Here is a 22541-nt window from a genome sequence, read left to right on the forward strand (position 1 = left end):
GAGGGTGTGGATTGTTTTCTAAAACCTGTATCTTCATTTTTTTTTATCATGAATAAAACTTTGCAGAAGCAGCCATTGCTCTGCTGATTTTCTTCTCCAATTGCTTCATTTCCCTTTCAACTTCTTATGAAAATCTTTGTATTATATTACAGCAGGGGATAATTGGAACTACTTTTAGCAGCATCATACTATAATAAAAATTTACACCAGTTACAACTGTTTTTCTCAGAGGTCTATCCTGTTCATATTACAAAGTGTAATACTGCTATTATTGCATGGATTAAATACACTGTTGTCCCCAAAGTATGCGCGCTGTTTCATTTTGGTCCCTAATATTTCAGTTGTGTCAATTTGATCTCCAGTTTAAATGTGGACAAATAGATTAAGTTGGTGATCAAATTGACACAACTGAAATATTAGGAATCAAAATAACATAGAACACATACTTTGGGGACCAACAGTGTATCACTTGACCTTTCGAAAGCAAGGCTCAATCATCCGAGCAGTCCTTTTTTCTTGATGGTGAAGAGGGTGATAGCAAATAAAACAAAAAAACTACCAACCAACACGACAAAGCATTCATCAAATTGGAGGGGGACTCCAAAATCAAAGAGAGGGATGCGGATGTTCATCCCAAGCACACCTGCAGTCACAATGCAAAAATTGATTATTACAAGTGCAATGCTGATGACAACCCCTACTCGCAACAACTGGTTCTGTTTGTCATCCAATATTATGTTGATGTAGTCCTCCGTATCGTCCACGTATTCTCGCATCTGACATATCCAAGAGAGAGTGTGTGTGTATGAGAATAACAGTAATGTTGCGTATTCATAAAAGTACTTAAAATTTGAAATGTATGGATGATATTCATTCTAAATGCAATCTCTACGTTATGAAAAATTTTGTGACTTTTTTAGGACTTCTTTTTGGTTGCTGAGTATGACTCTTGACTATGAAAAATAAAATAACAGGCATAGTGACGTGCACTTATTTCTCACCTAAAGGTTGGTAAACAAAATGAAAATTTTATACATATAAATAGATTTTTTTTTCCTTCAAATTTTCTTATCACTATACCTCGTTATCTTATGTCTAATGACATGAAATCTAGTAACAAATCTATTAATACATAGCTTAACTTTAAAAATAAAATACTAATAATAATAATAATAATTGAAACAAATAAGAGAGTGTAAGAAATCTCTTGTATATATTGTATGTGACAGTGTAAGAGGAGACTCCATTTATAGGAGCTATTGTTTACAACATCATTATGTTACATTACATAAAATATTAGAAAGTGGCCGAAAGCAGCCGAAAGCGAAGGCGTGCTCTGGCATCCTAGCATCCACTATATATATAATATATTAGTATAGCTATGTGTGTTAATATAATATATATACATATTAATGTATGTTACATTATATTAATATATGTTAACAGCCCTCCTCAAACTCAAGGAGGACAAACATCAACCAACTGGAGTTTGGAGACAAGGTCAACGAAGCGGCCAGGAGAATGAGCTTTGGTGAAGATATCAGCAGGTTGATCAGCAGAGGAGATTGGATGGAGATGAACAGTACCACGAGTGACGTGTTGACGAATAAAATGACAGTCAATCTCAATGTGCTTGGTGCGATAATGAAAAACATCATTGTGAGCAATTTGAAGAGCACTGTGATTGTCACAAAAGAGGGCGGTAGCGCCAGAGGGGGAAACGCCCATGTCAGCAAGAAGCCAACGAAGCCAGAGAAGCTCCTGAGTAGTATCAGCAAGAGCACGATATTCGGCCTCAGTACTGGAGTGAGCAGTAAGAGATTGTTTCTTGCTGCGCCAAGAAATAAGAGAATCACCCAAGAAAAAACAGAACCCGGTAGTAGAGCGCCGGTCAGTAGGATCCCCAGCCCAATCAGCATCGGAAAAAGCACGAAGCTGGAGAGAGGAGCGGGCGGAATAATGAAGTCCATGAAACAAGGTACCTTTGAGATAACGAAGGATACGAACTAAGGCAGCATAATGAGGGGTACGAGGAGCTGACATAAACTGGCTGACAATATGAACGGCATAGGCAATATCAGGACGAGTAACAGTGAGATAGACAAGGCTGCCAACCAGCTGACGATAGAGGGTAGCATCAGAGAGAAGAGTGCCATCAAGAGGTGTAAGACGACTCTGAGGCTCCAGCGGAGTGGAGGCAGTCTTGCAATCCGTAAGCCCAGCACGGGTGAGAAGATCAGAGGTATACTGTAACAACCCTCATACTGTTTACTGATTAATGACCGATTGATCACCGATTACTGTTAAACGAGACTGATAATGACTGATAATTGAACTGATTAAAAGTACTGAACTGACTGACTGAAACTGGAAACCGAATTGATTGAGTATATGTTAGTTAAATTGCATTCTATCTGTTTGATTGTATGATTATCTGTTCATACCTATATGTTTAAACTGCTAATTGAAGGCCTTATCGGCGGCCGAATTAGAAACTGATTGATGTTTAATGATCATCATAATTTATGTGATTTTGTGGTGTATTTACCTGAAAACTGATTAGGTATGATTAAATTAGATTAAAATATGCTACTTGAAGAGTTGGACTTAATTACCGTTTTGCCATTGTTAGTGGGCCCTTATTATAACATGTTAGAGCCTTGGTATGCTTGAATCAAACATTTTTCCCAGCTCATTTCTTGCTTTTGCCGACCAAGAGAGGAGAGTTAGAGAGAGAGAGAATTGTTCTTGTTGATTTTGCTGGTAAATTGCTTGGTAATTGAAGAATTGTTGAAGTGATTGCATATTTGAGCTCCCTTCTTGAAATACAAGACTAAAGGTAGCTCCATTGTCTTCTTATTCATGTTTTGAGTGGATTCTTGCATGGTTCATGTCATATTGATGGAGTTTAGAGCCAATCATGGGTTAGATGTTGAATTGAAGCTTGATTGTTGCATGCATGTTGCCATTCTTGAGTTTTGAGGTTGTAAGTTCATGTTTCCTCACATGCATGTCCATAATTTTGTAGAGGTCCATGATTTCATCATGTTTTGGAAACAATTAGCTCCTTAGAGCATCAAATTGAAGCTTTGAAATTGGTTTGAATTCATGCATGTTGCATGTTCATATTGTTCTTGAAATTGGTTTGAAATTGGGTTTGAATAAAAACACCCTTGGGCTTTGATTTCTCAAAGTGAGTTTTGAATCATGTTTAACTATGAGTTTACATGTGTTTTCTGGAAATTTAGCCCAAGAGGTCGGGTTTTGATGCATTTAAACTTGAGTTTGAGCTTGGAGGTGGTTTTCCAGATTTCGCACTTCCGCTCGAGCGGGGGAAATGCCGCTCGAGCGTGGAATCCGAGCATCCAGCATCTCTCTGCACTGTTTTACAGTCCGCTCGAGCGGAGGATTGGGCGCTCGAGCGGAGTCATGTCTCAAGCTCGAGCGGGCGTCGAGCGGGGATTTCACCCATCCAGTACCTTTACAGTACGCTCGAGCGGGAAAGTTTGCGCTCGAGCGAGTACCTTTGTTTTCCTGTACGCTCGAGCGGGGGAAACCTGCGCTCGAGCGAGACTCTGTTTTCCTGAAAATGCTTTTAAATGTGCGTTTTTGCATCCTCGTCCCATCCTAGGTATTCTTAGGCCTAGTTTAAGGCATTTAGATGAGGATATCGTTGTAGAACACACCAAGGCAAATTAGGGATTAAGTTATGATATTTCCCAACTGTGTAGCTTAGTGTGTGTTCAACCTGTGAACTGTGTAGGGTTGGCAACTGGGGAGACACGCTCTAGCATACTGTAGCCCAGAACTCTGTGAGTAACAATTGTGTAAAGATATGTTCAACTGATATCTTTTGAATACTGAACTGAACTGTTTACTGAACTGGTATTATTTACTGAATGAATGTATGTCCTTTATTTCTGAACTGTACTGTGGCATCCTTAGTATCTACGGTTTACTGTTACTGTTACTGTCACAGAGATCTCTGTCGGTTCCCTCGTGGAACCACTACTGTTTACTGACTGATGGCCATCATTACTGTTCGGTCTTTTAAGACCTACTGTTACTGTTATGCTAATGGATGTACCACATATGACTGTTTACTATACTGAACAACTGAATGACTGATTGAAATGAACTGTTTTCATACTGTAAGGACATTCATTCTAAACCCCTTTACGCTTTATGTTATTCACTGGGCTTTAGCTCACTGCTCATATATATATGTAGGTGTACAGGCACCAGACCGCAGCTAGAGGCGTCAGGGTTACTCCAGTTTTGTCAAGCCAGCCTTTGTGCCTCACTGTGAGGTTCCGAGTTGCCATGCTATGGCTTGGGGGTGTTTTGTCTGCTTTTTCCCCCTTCTGTACTGTTTTACTGTTTGGTATAGACCGTACTGTTTTGTACAGACGGAATGTTTTCTGTACTGTTCTGTAGGGTTGAGTCCCTAGTCGTATGGATGTGAATATTGTACATACTGTTCTGTACTGTTTATGTGTGAATGTATGAAAAGCCTTTTTGCATACAGACTGTCACAGCTCAATGGACACTATTTATTTACTGTATTGGCTTCCGCCAGGCCCTGTACTCTGTTTTACTGTATTACCGTTCTGCAGGCCTTCGGTAATCTCGGATTACTGGCCGGTTACGGTGCTAAACCCATAGGGCCGGGTTTGGGTCGTGACAGAGTGGTATCAGAGCGATACTTACCACGAGTTATACCGCACACACGTGTCCAAATGAGCCATAGGGTGTCCTAGAAAGTGATTAGGGCATCTCATGAGCATGTTAAGTGTGTGATTACGTTATGACTGAATATCTGCTAATGTGTTAAACTGTTAAACAAATGACTGCTTATGTTTAAAAACTGTTATAACTGCTTATAGTGAAATGGACAATGCAAATGAACCTGAGTCCTCATCTACTGAGGCAAGAATGGAAAGAATGGAAAGAATGATGGAACTGATAACTGCTAGACTTGAACAACAACAGAACCAACCGCCCCCACCTCCTCAGGTACAGCCGGAGCCTAATGTGAATGATGGGGATATTATTGCTCTCACCCATAAATTCAGCAAGATGAAACCGCCATCCTTTCAGGGAGGCCTCGAACCGTTAAAGGCTGAAGCTTGGGTGCTTGAAACAGAAAAATTATTTGAAGTGTTTCCGTGCTCGGAAGCGAATAAGGTATTGTTAGCTACCTTCACCCTCCAAGAAGAAGCTAGAAGGTGGTGGATGTTGATCCGTGATACAAATACTGTTATGACTTGGGCTCAGTTCAAGGAGTCCTTCTTTGAAAAGTACTTCCCTCAGTGTGTCAGGGATAGGAAAGTGACTGAATTTGAGCAACTGAAACAGGGCACCACGTCGGTTGCCGAATATGAAACGAAATTTACTGAACTTGCCCGTTATGCACCGCACATGGTGGATACTGAATATAAGAAGGCCAGAAAATTTGAAGGTGGCCTTAATGTGGCAATACTTGACCGGATAAATGTTTTGAAATTACCGACTTTTGTAGGTGTTCTCGACCGGGCATTGATGGCCGAGTCGAACATTGCAGCAGTGAAACAATCTGAAACACCAACAACTGAATGGCATGGTAAAAGGCAGGGTTTCAAATTCAAGAAAGGCAAACACAACCCAGCCAATAAGAAACAGAACACGGGATCAATGACTAGCCCCAGCCAAGGGAGTGGGTTCATTCCACCCTGCTCTGTATGTGGTAACAAGCATAAAGGGGTTTGTCACAAATTATCTGGAGCCTGTTACAGGTGTGGCAAGGTGGGCCACATGGTTAAAGATTGCCCTTCTGCTCCTCAAGGCAATAGCAAAGCTGCAGCCAGCGGCGCAGCATCAAATGCTCCACCAAAGCCTAACCCTAAAGCTACCGGGAAAGAGCCTGTGAGGCAAGGCCGAGTGTTCGCACTAGTACCGGGAGATGTGCAGAATACCGAGACCGTTGTGTCAGGTATTCTTTCTATTTGTGCACAAAATGCATATGTATTAATTGATTCGGGGTCTACACATTCTTATGTATCGCATGCTTTCTCACGGAAATTGAATAGACCCTTAGAACCTATGAACTATCTGCTAGTCGTATCATCACCCGTAGGGGGATCCATGACATGTGCTTATATGTACCCCGCATGTGAAATTATTGTTGGGGATATGCATCTGTTTATTGATTTACTGCCATTGAACATTGATCATTTTGATGTCATATTGGGAATGGACTGGTTAACAAAATATCATGCCACTATTGACTGTGTGACCAAGCAAGTTGTTTTCCGTCCACCTGGTCTGCCTGAATTTGTGTTTAATGGGAGTGGAGTAGTATCTCCTCCGTATTTGATTTCGTCAGTGAAAGCTGTTAAATTAATTAGAAAGGGGTGTAAAGGATATCTGTGTTCTGTACTGACTGTGTCGACTGATGATAGTATTAAAACTGATGTGAATTGTATTCCTATAGTCAGAGAATTTCCAGATAATCTTCCAGGAGATTTGACTGATAGGGAGATTGAATTTACCGTTGATGTGATTCCCGGAACACAACCAGTTTCTAAAGCTCCGTACCGAATGGCCCCAACTGAACTGAAGGAGTTGAAAGTGCAACTACAGGAACTACTGGATAAGAAGTTTATCAGACCTAGCACTTCGCCATGGGGTGCGCCTGTTTTGTTTGTAAAGAAGAAAGATGGCTCACTGAGACTGTGCATTGACTACCGTGAATTGAACAAGGTAACTGTAAAGAATAAATACCCATTACCGCGTATTGATGACCTGTTTGATCAGTTACAGGGTGCGAAAGTATTTTCCAAGATTGATCTTAGATCCGGATATCATCAACTGAAGGTTAAACCGGAAGACATTGATAAAACTGCTTTTAGAACGAGGTATGGACATTACGAATTTTTAGTTATGCCTTTTGGAGTCACGAATGCACCAGCTGCTTTTATGGACCTCATGAACAGAATTTTTAAACCAAACCTTGATGACTTTATTGTTGTATTTATCGATGACATATTGATTTACTCCAAAAGTATAGAACAGCATGAACATCATCTGAGACTTGCCCTACAAACCTTAAGAGAACAGAAACTGTATGCTAAACTGTCTAAATGTGAATTTTGGCTTGACCATGTTATGTTTCTGGGGCATGTTGTTAGCAAAAATGGAATTTCTGTTGATCCGCAGAAAATTGAAGCTGTAGTGAACTGGCCTAGACCGACCGATGTGACTGAAGTCCGAAGCTTTTTGGGACTGGCTGGATATTACAGAAGATTTGTCAAGGATTTCTCCAAAATTGCCCTACCATTGACTCAGTTAACTCAGAAGGGGACATCATTTGACTGGACTGACCAAAGAGAATCTGCTTTTCAGGAGTTGAAAACTCGATTAGTGACTGCACCAGTTCTTACCTTACCTTCAGGTACGGATGGTTATACTGTATCTAGTGATGCTTCTCATAAGGGTCTGGGGTGTGTTTTAATGCAGAATGGGAGAGTTATTGCTTATGCTTCCCGACAGTTGAGACCACATGAAAAGAACTACCCGACCCATGATCTGGAACTTGCTGCAGTAGTATTTGCACTGAAAATCTGGCGTCACTATCTGTACGGGGTGACATGTGAAGTATACACCGACCACAAGAGTTTAAAATATTTCTTCACACAGAAAGAACTGAACATGAGACAGCGGAGATGGCTGGAACTGATTAAGGATTATGACCTACAGATACTGTACCATCCGGGAAAAGCCAATACCGTTGCCGATGCATTGAGCCGGAAATCGATTGGAAACTTAGCCTGTTTGCTTACAGGACAGAAAGAGTTGCTTTGTGACCTTGAAAAATCTGAAATTGAATTGTTTTGAGAGAACAAGGTGGAACCTTAGCTGCTATTTCTGCTCAACCGGCACTGATTGAAGAGGTTAAAGAAAAACAACAACTGGATGATTTCTTGAAGAAGATCATCGAGGAAAGAGAATCCAAATAGAGACCGGGATTCAAATTTGAGAATAATGTACTGAAATTTCAAGAAAGACTGTGTGTACCAAATGATACTGAACTGAAAAGAAGAGTTCTGCAAGAGGGCCACAACTCAAGATTTTCTATCCACCCGGGGAATACGAAAATGTACCAAGATCTGAAACAGAATTTCTGGTGGCCGGGAATGAAGAAAGAAATTGCTGATTTTGTATCCAAATGTCTTCATTGCCAACAGGTCAAAGCTGAACATCAACGACCTGCCGGACTATTGCAACCTCTACCCATACCAGAGTGGAAATGAGAGCATATCACGATGGATTTTATCGTTGGATTACCTCGCTCCAGAAAAGGTATGGATTCAATTTGGGTTATTGTTGATAGACTAACCAAATCTGCTCACTTCTTATCTGTCAAGACAATCTATAATGCGGATAAATTGGCTGTTATCTATATTGATGAAATTGTGAGACTGCACGGAGTGCCCGTGTCTATTGTTTCTGACAGGGATTCGAAGTTTACATCGAGGTTTTGGCAAAGTCTACAGACTGCATTGGGTACTGAATTGAGGCTGAGTAGTGCCTATCATCCTCAGACAGATGGCCAGTCAGAAAGGACCATCCAAACTCTGGAGGATTTACTGAGAATGTGTGTCCTTGATTTTCAGGGAGACTGGGAAAATCATTTGCCCTTAGCTGAATTCGCCTACAACAACAGCTACCATTCGAGTATTGGTATGGCGCCTTTTGAGGCATTGTATGGCAGAAAATGTAGATCTCCAATTTGCTGGGCAGAAGTTGGAGATGGGCCTTTGCTTGGGCCCGAGATTGTGTATGAAACAACTGAAAAAGTGAAACTGATACAGCAAAGACTGAAAACTGCGCAGAGTAGACAGAAAAGTTATGCAGATGTCAGAAGACGGGACAGAGAGTATGAAGTGGGTGAGCACGTTTTTGTGAAAGTGACACCAATGAAAGGCCAGACTCGTTTTGGAGTCAAAGGCAAGTTAGCACCGAGATACGTCGGACCATATGAGATCATTGAGAAAATCAATCCGGTGGCGTATCAAGTTGCGCTTCCTCCTGAAATGGAGCATATGCACAACGTCTTCCACATCTCTATGTTGAGAGACTATCTTCGGGATCCTTTCCATGTAATAGAGCCTACTCGTGTAGTGCTGAGTGATGACTACACTTACGAGGAACGGCCTATACAGATTGTTAACAGACGGATCAAGAAACTGAGAAACAAAGAGATCCCGCTAGTGAAAGTTGACTGGCAGAACCATGGTGGTGTGTATGCCACTTGGGAAAGGGAAGATGACATGGCCAAAAGATATCCTGAACTGTTTCCACTGAATCCTGTTTTCTTCCAGAATAAAGGTAACTCGAGTTTAGAGGACTAAACTCTTTATAAGGAGGGGAGACTGTAACAACCCTCATACTGTTTACTGATTAATGACCGATTGATCACCGATTACTGTTAAACGAGACTGATAATGACTGATAATTGAACTGATTAAAAGTATTGAACTGACTGACTGAAACTGGAAACCGAATTGATTGAGTATATGTTAGTTAAATTGCATTCTATCTGTTTGATTGTATGATTATCTGTTCATACCTATATGTTTAAACTGCTAATTGAAGGCCTTATCGGCGGCCGAATTAGAAACTGATTGATGTTTAATGATCATCATAATTTATGTGATTTTGTGGTGTATTTACCTGAAAACTGATTAGGTATGATTAAATTAGATTAAAATATGCTACTTGAAGAGTTGGACTTAATTACCGTTTTGCCATTGTTAGTGGGCCCTTATTATAACATGTTAGAGCCTTGGTATGCTTGAATCAAACATTTTTCCCAGCTCATTTCTTGCTTTTGCCGACCAAGAGAGGAGAGTTAGAGAGAGAGAGAGAATTGTTCTTGTTGATTTTGCTGGTAAATTGCTTGGTAATTGAAGAATTGTTGAAGTGATTGCATATTTGAGCTCCCTTCTTGAAATACAAGACTAAAGGTAGCTCCATTGTCTTCTTATTCATGTTTTGAGTGGATTCTTGCATGGTTCATGTCATATTGATGGAGTTTAGAGCCAATCATGGGTTAGATGTTGAATTGAAGCTTGATTGTTGCATGCATGTTGCCATTCTTGAGTTTTGAGGTTGTAAGTTCATGTTTCCTCACATGCATGTCCATAATTTTGTAGAGGTCCATGATTTCATCATGTTTTGGAAACAATTAGCTCCTTAGAGCATCAAATTGAAGCTTTGAAATTGGTTTGAATTCATGCATGTTGCATGTTCATATTGTTCTTGAAATTGGTTTGAAATTGGGTTTGAATAAAAACACCCTTGGGCTTTGATTTCTCAAAGTGAGTTTTGAATCATGTTTAACTATGAGTTTACATGTGTTTTCTGGAAATTTAGCCCAAGAGGTCGGGTTTTGATGCATTTAAACTTGAGTTTGAGCTTGGAGGTGCAATCTGGGTTTTCCAGATTTCGCACTTCCGCTCGAGCGGGGGAAATGCCGCTCGAGCGTGGAATCCGAGCATCCAGCATCTCTCTGCACTGTTTTACAGTCCGCTCGAGCGGAGGATTGGGCGCTCGAGCGGAGTCATGTCTCAAGCTCGAGCGGGCGTCGAGCGGGGATTTCACCCATCCAGTACCTTTACAGTACGCTCGAGCGGGAAAGTTTGCGCTCGAGCGAGTACCTTTGTTTTCCTGTACGCTCGAGCGGGGGAAACCTGCGCTCGAGCGGGACTCTGTTTTCCTGAAAATGCTTTTAAATGTGCGTTTTTGCATCCTCGTCCCATCCTAGGTATTCTTAGGCCTAGTTTAAGGCATTTAGATGAGGATATCGTTGTAGAACACACCAAGGCAAATTAGGGATTAAGTTATGATATTTCCCAACTGTGTAGCTTAGTGTGTGTTCAACCTGTGAACTGTGTAGGGTTGGCAACTGGGGAGACACGCTCTAGCATACTGTAGCCCAGAACTCTGTGAGTAACAATTGTGTAAAGATATGTTCAACTGATATCTTTTGAATACTGAACTGAACTGTTTACTGAACTGGTATTATTTACTGAATGAATGTATGTCCTTTATTTCTGAACTGTACTGTGGCATCCTTAGTATCTACGGTTTACTGTTACTGTTACTGTCACAGAGATCTCTGTCGGTTCCCTCGTGGAACCACTACTGTTTACTGACTGATGGCCATCATTACTGTTCGGTCTTTTAAGACCTACTGTTACTGTTATGCTAATGGATGTACCACATATGACTGTTTACTGTACTGAACAACTGAATGACTGATTGAAATGAACTGTTTTCATACTGTAAGGACATTCATTCTAAACCCCTTTACGCTTTATGTTATTCACTGGGCTTTAGCTCACTGCTCATATATATATGTAGGTGTACAGGCACCAGACCGCAGCTAGAGGCGTCAGGGTTACTCCAGTTTTGTCAAGCCAGCCTTTGTGCCTCACTGTGAGGTTCCGAGTTGCCATGCTATGGCTTGGGGGTGTTTTGTCTGCTTTTTCCCCCTTCTGTACTGTTTTACTGTTTGGTATAGACCGTACTGTTTTGTACAGACGGAATGTTTTCTGTACTGTTCTGTAGGGTTGAGTCCCTAGTCGTATGGATGTGAATATTGTACATACTGTTCTGTACTGTTTATGTGTGAATGTATGAAAAACCTTTTTGCATACAGACTGTCACAGCTCAATGGACACTATTTATTTACTGTATTGGCTTCCGCCAGGCCCTGTACTCTGTTTTACTGTATTACCGTTCTGCAGGCCTTCGGTAATCTCGGATTACTGGCCGGTTACGGTGCTAAACCCATAGGGCCGGGTTTGGGTCGTGACATATACTTAGCCTGAGAGAGAAAAGACCCTGTGGAATCATGGAAGATTTCAAGACCCAAGAAATAGCTGAGAGGACCAAGGTCTTTCATCTCGAAATGTTGGCTAAGAAACTGTTTAAGGCATAGAATACCATCAAGATCGTCACCGGTGATAATCATGTCATCCACATAAAGAAGAAGCAAGGTGGTCCCTTGAGCAGTGGTCCAGATAAAAAGAGTAGTATCATAAGAACTGGAGGTGAAACCACAATCATGAATAGTAGAGCTGAACTTGGCAAACCAAGCGCGCGGAGCTTGTTTGAGACCATATAAAGCATGCTGAAGTTTGCAGACTTTATGAGGTGGATAAGTAGACCCAGGGGGAGGTTGCATGTAGACCTCCTCAAGAAGAACACCATTAAGGAAAGCATTTTTTACGTCCATTTGATAAAGATCCTAGTGTCGAGTGGTAGCAACCGCAATCAGGCTGCGAACAGAGGTGAGACGAGCAACAGGAGCAAAGGTCTCCTCATAGTCAATACCATATTCTTGGTTGAAGCCTTTGGCAACAAGGCGAGCTTTGTAGCGCTCAATAGATCCATCAGAACAAGTTTTGATTTTGTAAACCCATTTGCAACCAATGGCAGTCTTGCCAGGAGGAAGATCAACAATGTCCCAAGTGTGAGTTTTGTCTAAAGCCTGCAATTCATCAGTCATAGCTTGCTGCCAAAGAGGATTAGAGCGAGCCTCACGATAGGAGGTTGGTTCATAAGTAGAAAAAGCAGTAGAACCAACAATAAAGTCACGAAGACGAGTAGAAGGTTGGGTTACCCGGTGTGGTCGAGTAGAGGCAGGAGGAGCCAAAGGGAGAGACGCATCAGGAGGGGAGGATCCCGAGGGAACAAGAGCAGGACCATCAGAGGTAGCAGGTGCATGGGACAGACCAATAGGCAAGGCAGGCTCGAGAGAAGCTGGTGGGGGCGGTGGAGCAAGCTCATCAGAGAACTCGAGAGAGGCTGGCAAGGGCGTTGGAGTAAGCTCATCAGAGAACAGATCCGTGGAAGGGTCAGTAAAAATTAAAGTGGATGAGGGAACGGACAAACGGAAGAGAGAGAGAGAAGAAAACATTTTGTGTTCCCAAAAGACTACATGACGAGAGATACGGAGTCGCTGGGAGAGAGGATCCCAACAATGATACCCCTTGTGTTCAATACCATACCCTAAGAAGCAACAGAGGCGAGAGCGTGGTTTAAGTTTGGTACGTTCATGAGGTTGGAGAAGAACAAAACAGGCAGAGCCAAAGACCCTAAGAGTGGTGTAAGGAGGACGGGTGCCATGCAGACGCTCATAAGGAGTGTGATTATGAATGACAGGTGTAGGGATACAATTGATAGTGTAAGCAGCAGTGAGAGCTGCCTCTCCCCAAAAATGTTCCGGACAAGAGGAAGACAGAAGGAGGGCGCGAGTAGTGTCAAGGATATGTCGATGTTTCCGTTCAGCACGTCCATTTTGTTGAGACGTTCCGGGACAGGAACGATGAGGTTGAGTACCATGACGCTGAAGAAAAGAAAGAAAGTCAAAATCTTTATATTCCATGGCATTATCGGAGCGAAAAAGCTTAATAGTTTTAGAAAATTGTGTTTTAACCATGGCAGCAAAATTGTAATAAAGTTGTTTGAGCTCAGAGCGATTTTTCATAAGAAACAACCATGTAAAATCATCTATAAAAACAACAAAATAGCGTGCACCCCCCATAGTAGGAGTAGGAGAGGGTCCCCAAATATCAGAGTGAATGAGATCAAATGGGGCAAGAGAAACAGAGTCACTTTTATTAAACGACAAGGCAGGTTGTTTGGCAAGTTGACAAGACACACAATCTAAAACATCAGAACTTACGTGACCTAAATGACCACTGGAAATTAAAGATTTTAAACGACCAACAGAAAGATGGCCCAAACGACAATGCCAAAGCTGAAAAGGAGATAAAAGAGGAGCAGTGGTAGCAGTGGTAGGAGCTGGAGGAGCAGTGGTAACAGTGGTAGGAGCTGTGATCTGAGAGGAATCTGGAACATGAAGATGGATTATATTAATATATGTTAACAATAATAATAACAATAACAATAACAATAACAATAACAATAACAACAACAACGTACAGTGGATAGTTTGTTCAACGCTCCATCTAGTTGGACAAAGTATACTTCCAATAACTTCTCCAACTCATAAATCTTTGGCTTCTGTCCACTCCCTACTCCACTGCTACTTTTGTTGCTCCTTATCTCTTCTTCATCACTGAAACTTACAAGGCTACTTTAGTCATTTTACATTAAAAAAAAAAAATTCCTGATATAATTTGCTAGGATCTTACATTTTTTCAGTTCACGTTTTCTCAATTGATGCACTTCAAATTTTCACACCTTTGGTTCGGAAGCTTAATTAGTACTGAACAAAAATGCATGATATATGTTTGTCCTACCGATTGATCAAAAAATTAAAAAATAAAAAGCCTTAAATATATACATATAGCATGTTAAGTTATTACCTGTAATCTTCTAATACGACAGTGTCATCGTCATCTATGTTATTCTGTTTTGATTCGGAATCTTCAAATTGAGGAGAAAAAAGCTTAGCAGTAAGGTACATTTCCGCCATATCCATATCATCATCCAACAAATGTTCAAGCTCATCTCTCAGCTGGCAACCATAGTAGTATAGAACTCAATTAAAATGCTTATTATCAGCACATGCATCATAAATTGGAGCATTTGAAGTGTGATTTGGTAATGTTAACAATTGTTTTCTGTTTACTAGAACAAGAGAAATATGTTTTTTGTGTTTTTTGGCAAAAAAACATGTTTGGTGTAGTTATTTTCGTAAAGTGTAAAAACAAAAACTCGAACATATGTTGGATATATGAGTTGATTTAGGGATAATTGGCGGAGGATAGGGGTGACTACAAGGGCAGGAGAACCGAGATGCACTAAAAAAATAAAAATAATTGACTAAATTATAAGATGGATGAACAAAAATTCAAAAGAAATTTTAAAAATTAAACGAAACAAGGTCAATTTCTCAAAACTTTTTAAAGTGTAAAGGTTAGCAACAAAGACTATATTTTACCTTACCCTCTCTTTTACATTTTTGACAAATTCTCGATTTTGATCAATCATTATGCAACCCTCCTCTATTCTTAAACCTGAAAATCTTTTATTATTAATTACCTTTTGGACACGGACTGTCATAGCAACCAAACGACTCTTAATAGCTCTGACACGTTGAAGATTGAGTGTACTAACACTTATTGATAACTCATCTAAAGTTGGATACGCTTCTAGCTCCAGTGTGCCCGTCTGAAATAGACAATCAAACACATTAAGCAAAAATCATTCATAAAATTGATCTAAATATTGGCCAATGCATATTTCTTTTTTGACATCCCGATATCAATACATCCAATATACCTGTAGGAATGGCAATCACTTGTGTATCGGCTGGTTCACTATTCACATCAATTCATAGTTGATTCACAATCAATACAATTCGGTTAATAATTTTAAAAATTCACAATCGCATCACCTGATTCCTAATACATATTACGCTATGACCAATACTGATTCATCTTCCCATACCACTATTTAAAACCTTCCAACCATTATTTTGGAGGGAAGAAGTAAATATATGTTTGTAGACGTCCCCGAACGCCCCGGGAGGATGAGTCCTGTTCTGTTCATTTGGGCTCACTACAAGGTCGGACTCTCAAATTGTCACGGTTCTCAATCTGAACCAAAGAGTCCAAATCCGGCAAATCGTTTTGAGAAAACAGATTTTGAAAGAAGTGCCAAACATGGACTGCTTTTCCAGATACAGAGTCGCCACCTAAATATTTTATTTTGGGAAAATTTAGGAAACCCTGACTCGTTGCCTAAGGCCACGTGTCCGTCATCACCAAAGTTGCCTCGGCTCGGGAACTTGGGTACGATTGGGGAAGGTCACTTCGTGAGCACCCCCGCTCGCCCGATCAAAGATTGGCCTCTACTAACCATGATATCTAGTTTTGAAAACATTATGCGTTCTTATTCCGATTATTAGCCTAGATTTACTATGTGATGTGCACAGCATACAAGTATAGATTGGGTCGCCTGAATTGGAACAAAACATTTCATGTTTGTTTGTTTGAAAGATGGTTTGATGGTGCTACCCGCAAGTAGGCTAAGACGTGGATTTGCCACCCTCGGGTGGGCTTAGAAAACAAACATGATTTTGCCACTATCTAGTGGGCTTTAAAACTCACAATTAATGAATTGTTCCAATCCAAATAACCCAACCTTCACCCATAGGCATTCAGGCAGATATATCACATAAGCATATAGCCTTATGGTAAGCATGCTATCATGGCAGTCACTCACACGCATGCAAGAATGCTAAAGCATAAAAACTTACCGAGTACTCCAAGCCAAAACAGAAGCTATGTTAGAAATCCATGCATGATCCTAAATATACAGAAATGCCTAATGCAACACATGCAAAATGCAACTATAATAGGCTCGGCTATTCTAAACATGGCATATGGAATGCTACAGCTAACATGTATTAAACTTGGAATTAAAATACGAATGCAGTTAGTATGATGCGCCGAACTCGGTGCATGCAAAACAGATGAATGAATGCAAACATGCTATCATACTGTATGCTAATTGAAATATGCCTTAATCTAACCATCATAAGCTGGTAAATAAAAGGGAGAAAGACGTGAGATTGGAAGACATACATCACACGCACGCACACTTATTACAATTGTCCCCTCACTCGGAGAGTCCGAAAGAATAATACAGTCCCAAATAAATAATTACAGTCCAAATAAATACAAAACCCTAATTAATTAACAAATTAATCTAGGAAAGCAGTAAATTGGCACGCAAATCCATGGACTGCCTCAGCTCTGTTCCGAATGATAGATGATGCATGCTTGAGTCGCCTTGCGCGAAAATCCACTGTGATGCCCCAGTTTGTCTCTGTTTGTAATTGTTCTCGGGATGCGTGCCAAGCTTCGAAAAGCTGTCGATTTCTGATTTGCTGCAACAGAGAGCAACAAAGGGGCATGGCAAAGTATTTTCGCATATGTATGCATGACTACTTTTCAGGGAGTGTAGTCCTCGATCCTCGTGCCACCAATCACGCATCGCGATGCATGATGGCCGAGGAGTCGATTTGCACGACTCAATATGAAATGAATGCACATATGGACACAACAAGACCCAAACTCTATCATGGGTAATCCGGAATGTCAGCGACATGGAATTGAGACACGTTTCGTCACTCGGAGTACGAAACGTCCCTCGTTTCCCGTGCTTGGGCTAACTCCTATCCCAAGCACAATGCAATATGCATGACATGCATGAATGCAATCCTAACATGCAACCTAGCATACGCAATGCTATGAAATGGCACACACAATGCACGATGTAACGAGGCATACACAATGCTCTAACATACAACCTTGCATACGCAATACTATGAAATGAAATGGCATACACAATGCATAATGGACTTACACTAACATGAGTGGACCTCAGCCACACTCACATCAGTAGCCATTAGGTGAAAATGAGACTCTCGAAATGCGTGCACACATGCACGCAAACCGAGGACCGAACCTAAGGCATAGTATGCAACTCTAACAAGGCATGGCAAGGGATACAAGATGGCATACAAACTCACAAATTTCAGCACTGAAATATGATGCTAAACAGCCCCGAAACATGGAAAAATGGCACCCGATGCATGAGATGAAACCCGAAACTCGAAACTAGGCACATGGAATGACTTATAGCTATACAAAGCATGCATTATTTGATCATGAAGCATGAAGACAGAGCCAAGGCAGTCCCAAAACATGAACATTTCCAGTTCAAAGCATGGCCAAAAGATGCTAGCATGGTGGACAAAAATAGCATGCAACTTTGGCTAGCAAACATGGTTTACATGGCAAGTGTGTGAAGCATATGGAATCTCACCAAACCAGTAAAAATCAGTGAACAAAAAATGTGAAAATAGGCCCAAATAATCATTGCAATGCAGCCAACATGTGCAAAAATGAGGGGCTTCTTTAGAAGGGCATGCAAGGGGTAATTAAGCACATGCATCATAGACACTTAGCATGACCAAACCAACTTTGGAAATCAAATATGACAGTCCTAAAACTCACAAAATTGACCCTGAAATTGGTCTAGGGAACATGCAAAGAAAGGCCTCTTTGAAGGGCCTTGAATGGGATTGTTCTACACTTGCGTTGTAGACCTAAAATATGACAAAATAGGCCTTGGACAGGCCTAAGGCAGACCCTAAAACTCACAGAATGAGGCCTGAAATTAGACTTCGATGCATGGAAAATGTGGTCCCTTTAGGAGGCCCAAAAGATCCCCAAACAAAACAAGGAGAGAGGGGGTCACCCCCCTCTAATTTTGGCCCTCAAAAATGCGTCAAAGCCATACAAGTGCTCTAATGCATGGCCCTAATCATGAAGGAATGAAGCATGCATAGGGGAAGATGACCCCAAACAGAGAATAGACCTTGATCAAACATAACGATGATATCAAAAAATTTTTTTTTTTAGTTTAGGTCGAGGTCTAAAATGGCTCGCAAATAGGGCTAATGTAACATGCAAAAACTGCCCTAAAAGAGAGATCGAACAAACAGGAAAGCAAAAGGCCTCAAACAGCAAAGGGCCCTTCAACAAAGTTGAAGAGGGGCTCAAAACAAGATACTTTACAATTTATGGAAAATCCCAAATATGCTCACAAGTAAGGCTAAAATATGATGCAAAAATGGCCCTAAAAGAGAGATAGAGAGCAAGAGGCAGTAGCTGGCCTCAAACAGTGAAGAGCCTTTCAACAAAGTTGAAGAGAGGCTCAAAATAAATCACTTTACAGTTCGGCTCAAAGCCCAAAAATGCTTAAAAATAGGGCTAACATATCATGCAAGAAATAGCCCTAAAAGAGAGATAAAGGGAAAGGGGTAGCAGGTGGCTTCAAACAGAGAAAAACCTTTAATCAAACATGAAGATGAACTCAAAATATGACTATTTCTAGTTCAGGTCAGAGCCCAAAAATGTAAGCAAAATGAACTAAAATATAGAACAAAATAGTGCAAAAAATGGGAACATAGGAGCTTACCCTTGTAGAACAACAACACAACAGCTTTTGGTCCAAGAAAATGAGCTTCTAACCTCTGGAAATCAGCCTCAAGGTGTTGGAATGGAGTGTGGAGGTGTGGTGCTATGAGTTGGTGTGTAAATGGCCAAGGATAATGAGCTTTAGAGCTTGGAAGGGAGAGCTATGGAGGAAGATGGTTGTGTGCCTTAGCAAAAATCTCTAACCCCTAGAAATGAAGCTTAAGTGTTGGTTTTATAGAGGGAGAGAGGCCAAGGGAAGGGGGGGAAAATCAAATTCAAATTTTCCCCCCAAAAGGCAGCCCCTCGGATACAGGATCTGGGAGGAAACAGCTGGCACAGCTGGAATACACATGGAGAGAGGATCATGGCCGGCCAGGTTCAAAAGGTTTAGGGGGCCCGGCAGCCACCCCCCTGGCCGGCCGGCCAGGGGTTAAAAGGGTCAATCAAAATTGCTGGCCGGCCATCTCAAAAAGGTGGCCTCCCATGTGTGCACAACACAAATATGTGGTCAAAACCTAGAAAATGTGAACCAGGAGAGAGAAAAGCCAACTTTTTAGATGGGTTCAAAAGGGTCAGAGACAATTACTGGTCGGCCTATTCATATTGGTGGCCTTCCAGGTGTGTACAACACAAATATGGGGTTTAGGGTTAAAGAAAGTGGCCCGGGAGTGGTCAACATTAACTTTCTAGTGAGGAAAACGGGCGACAGAGAGCGATGAAGAAGTAAAACTGGCTTTTCAGAAAAATTGCTGGCCTCCCACCCTCCTACAAGTTTTCTAACAATGAAAATAAGGTCTCCACCAAAAATGAACCAAAACGGATGCAAAACGGAGGTTCGGGGACCGAAACGCGCAGTTCGGGGCCCTAAAAACAGGCTGTTAGGCACCGAAAGTGGCGTTCGACCACAAAGTTGGTCTTTTAGACTACAGTGTCCCTCAAAAGGGAGGAAATAAGGTGTATGCCAAAAATCGGAGCAAACGGAGGTGGTTAAATGGTCCCGAACTGAGGCACACGGCTGACGGCTCCAAAAAATCGAAAACCGGGCTCCAAACGGGAAAAATGGCCTACGACCACGAAACGTAGCCTACGGCCACTGAGAGATGATCTACGAGAACTCTCCCTCCCTTCGGGAAGAGAAAATAAAGAAAACAGGATCTGATTCGCAAACCGAGGCAAAGCATAAAAGAGCCCCGAAGTCTGGAGGCAAGGCTCGCAGCCGAGACTCCGCAACCTCAGAACGAGCACAATATGCAACATCACCAAGCGCTCAATCGGTGACGTCTGAGTCTTAAGGTCGATCAAAAATAGGGTGTCTACAATGTTGGATTTCCTCGGTTGCCAAATAAATCATCATTGATACACATTTTAAAAAAATAATTATTATTATTTAAAAAAAAAAATCACATACCTCTGATTCAAGACACCTACAAACAAACTTTAGGCAGATTTCAAGCACTCTGAACTCAAAAGGTGGTACCTTTGAGCTGCCCACCTTTGATGACGTGTTGAACGAAATTTTAGGACTGTTGTTGCCACTTGCTTTTTGTGGCACCCCCACCTTAGATGGTAATGGTGTGTCCTCTATTGTCTTTTCACTTCCATCAATCCCCTTTGCAGTGAAAGAAGATTATCAATTTACTTACATTTTTAAAATGATCATCAATCTTAAGAATGCACTTAGAATCCCATATACAAACAATTTTTTTCAGTCCCTTTAAAAGCATATTTGTATATGAATTATTGCTTTCAACCACCATTAAGCAATATATATAATCAGTTGTCATGTATATTAGTTGAATCGATTTAGAAAGGAATCAATATACATTGAATCTATTTAGAAAGGAATCAATCTACAAACATGTATATATATATATATATATTATAGAAACGGATACAGAAAGCACAATATATATATATATATATATATATATATATATATTATAGAAACGGATACAGAAAGCACAATAGCCCCACTAGTCAGATGATGGTTAGCTGTTTTTTTCCATCGACATTCCCACTGTCTAATTTGTCAAACCACTGTGACTTCTGTGTCCGTGTCTATAAATATTATATATATTGTGTATTCATAGACCATTGTTTATAAAAGTTTATTTTATTTCAGATAAGTTTTTTTTTTTTTTTTTAAAGATTTTTATTGAAGTAAATGATTGTATTCTATATTTTCTTTTCTCACACTCAACGGAACAACATTAGCAAAAACCAAAACAGTCGACGCACTAGCAAATATCATATTGATGAACCAAAAACACCAGTGACCACATTATTTATTTAGTAGAAGTAGATTCCTCACAAAAGATAAGTAATTTTTTATTTTTTTACTAATAAAAAAAACTTACAGTATTAACATTACAGAGTTTGAGCTCAAGATCTTGAACAAAAGGAGCAACACCAGGATCTTTGGGATTAAGAACAAGCATTTCATTTGCAGTGATGATAGCTTTAATATGCTCCAAGTTCACCACAATTGCCCTCTCTCTCCCAAGTATCGTAGACGGATACGAAAGCGTAGGATCAAGAATCCTCAAATCGCGAGCAGGAATCCCCGTCCTGCGCATGATCGAGTGCTTCCCAACCTCTTCGATCCGCGACTTCCCCACTTGCGGAACCACAAGCCACTGCTTCGTCACGACACCCTTTGGCCGCCTTGCCAACGTTGTCGAAGTGATCTCCTTATTGGAATCCTCCATTGTTGTGATCATTTCTTGGTCTTCGGTGTTGGAGAGGGTTGAATTTTGGAGTTAGGTGGTGCAAAGAAATGAAACCATGATTCAATTCTACACAATATGTAATGAGATAAAACCTCTATTTTGGTTTTTAAAAACACTTTTTTGTTAGTTCATTAGGTGTAAATGTTTATCTATGGCGGGAAAGTCTGTTAACTAGGGATGGTTACAACTTGCCCACATGGGTTTTGGTGGGTAGGGTTCAAGTGAGGGACCTTTCTTTATCTATGGCGGGAAAGTTTGTTAACTAGGGATGGTTACAACTTGCCCATATGGGTTTTAGTGGGTAGGGTTCAAGTGAGGCACCTCTCTCTCTCTCTCTCCACCATAAATCAAGCACGCAATCTAGATCTCTTGCAAAGTCCAAGTGATTATAGTAATGTTGATTTTAACATTCTACGGCAAGTAGGTAGGCATATATCTCCATGCCGAGATTAAATTATTAACGGATGAGCCGTAAACTCTGTGTACGGTTATCCAATGACCATGCAATACGTGTTTAATATCATTAAACATTTACTTCTGTTAGCTGTTTGACCAAACTTGAGGAATTTTTTTTTTGAGAAAATGGGATCTGGTGATGTTGTCTTCATTATTACTACTGTTGAAGCCATCTATACATAGCCGGAAAAATTGAAGAGTGTTTTTCCGGCATCAACAGTTTTCGGCAATGATGACGGTAAAGTAGAGAGCTTCAGGGTTAAAAGCAAGAGGTTGGGTGAAGTTGAGATCGGTCATTTTTAAAGATGGAGTGACAGGAAGCAGTTGGACAGACGAGCTTGGGTGA

The 22541-nt window shown here is 40.8% G+C and overlaps 1 protein-coding gene across 1 annotated transcript; it reads right to left on the bottom strand.

The window, feature by feature from the left end:
- Positions 1–494: 494 nt before the first annotated feature.
- On the bottom strand, positions 495–22161 carry LOC114280862 (magnesium transporter MRS2-F). Its single transcript, XM_082909565.1, has 6 exons — positions 21368–22161; positions 20419–20619; positions 15061–15189; positions 14382–14533; positions 13996–14131; positions 495–776 (listed from the first exon to the last, which is right to left on the bottom strand). The coding sequence occupies exons 1-6, from the start codon at positions 21728–21730 to the stop codon at positions 495–497; spliced, it is 1263 nt and encodes a 420-aa protein (XP_082765691.1). The 5' UTR covers positions 21731–22161.
- Positions 22162–22541: the final 380 nt, after the last annotated feature.

The sequence above is a fragment of the Camellia sinensis genome, chromosome 2 (genome assembly GCF_055761805.1).
Source record: "Camellia sinensis isolate YWXY chromosome 2, ASM5576180v1, whole genome shotgun sequence".
NCBI classification, from domain to species: domain Eukaryota; kingdom Viridiplantae; phylum Streptophyta; class Magnoliopsida; order Ericales; family Theaceae; genus Camellia; species Camellia sinensis.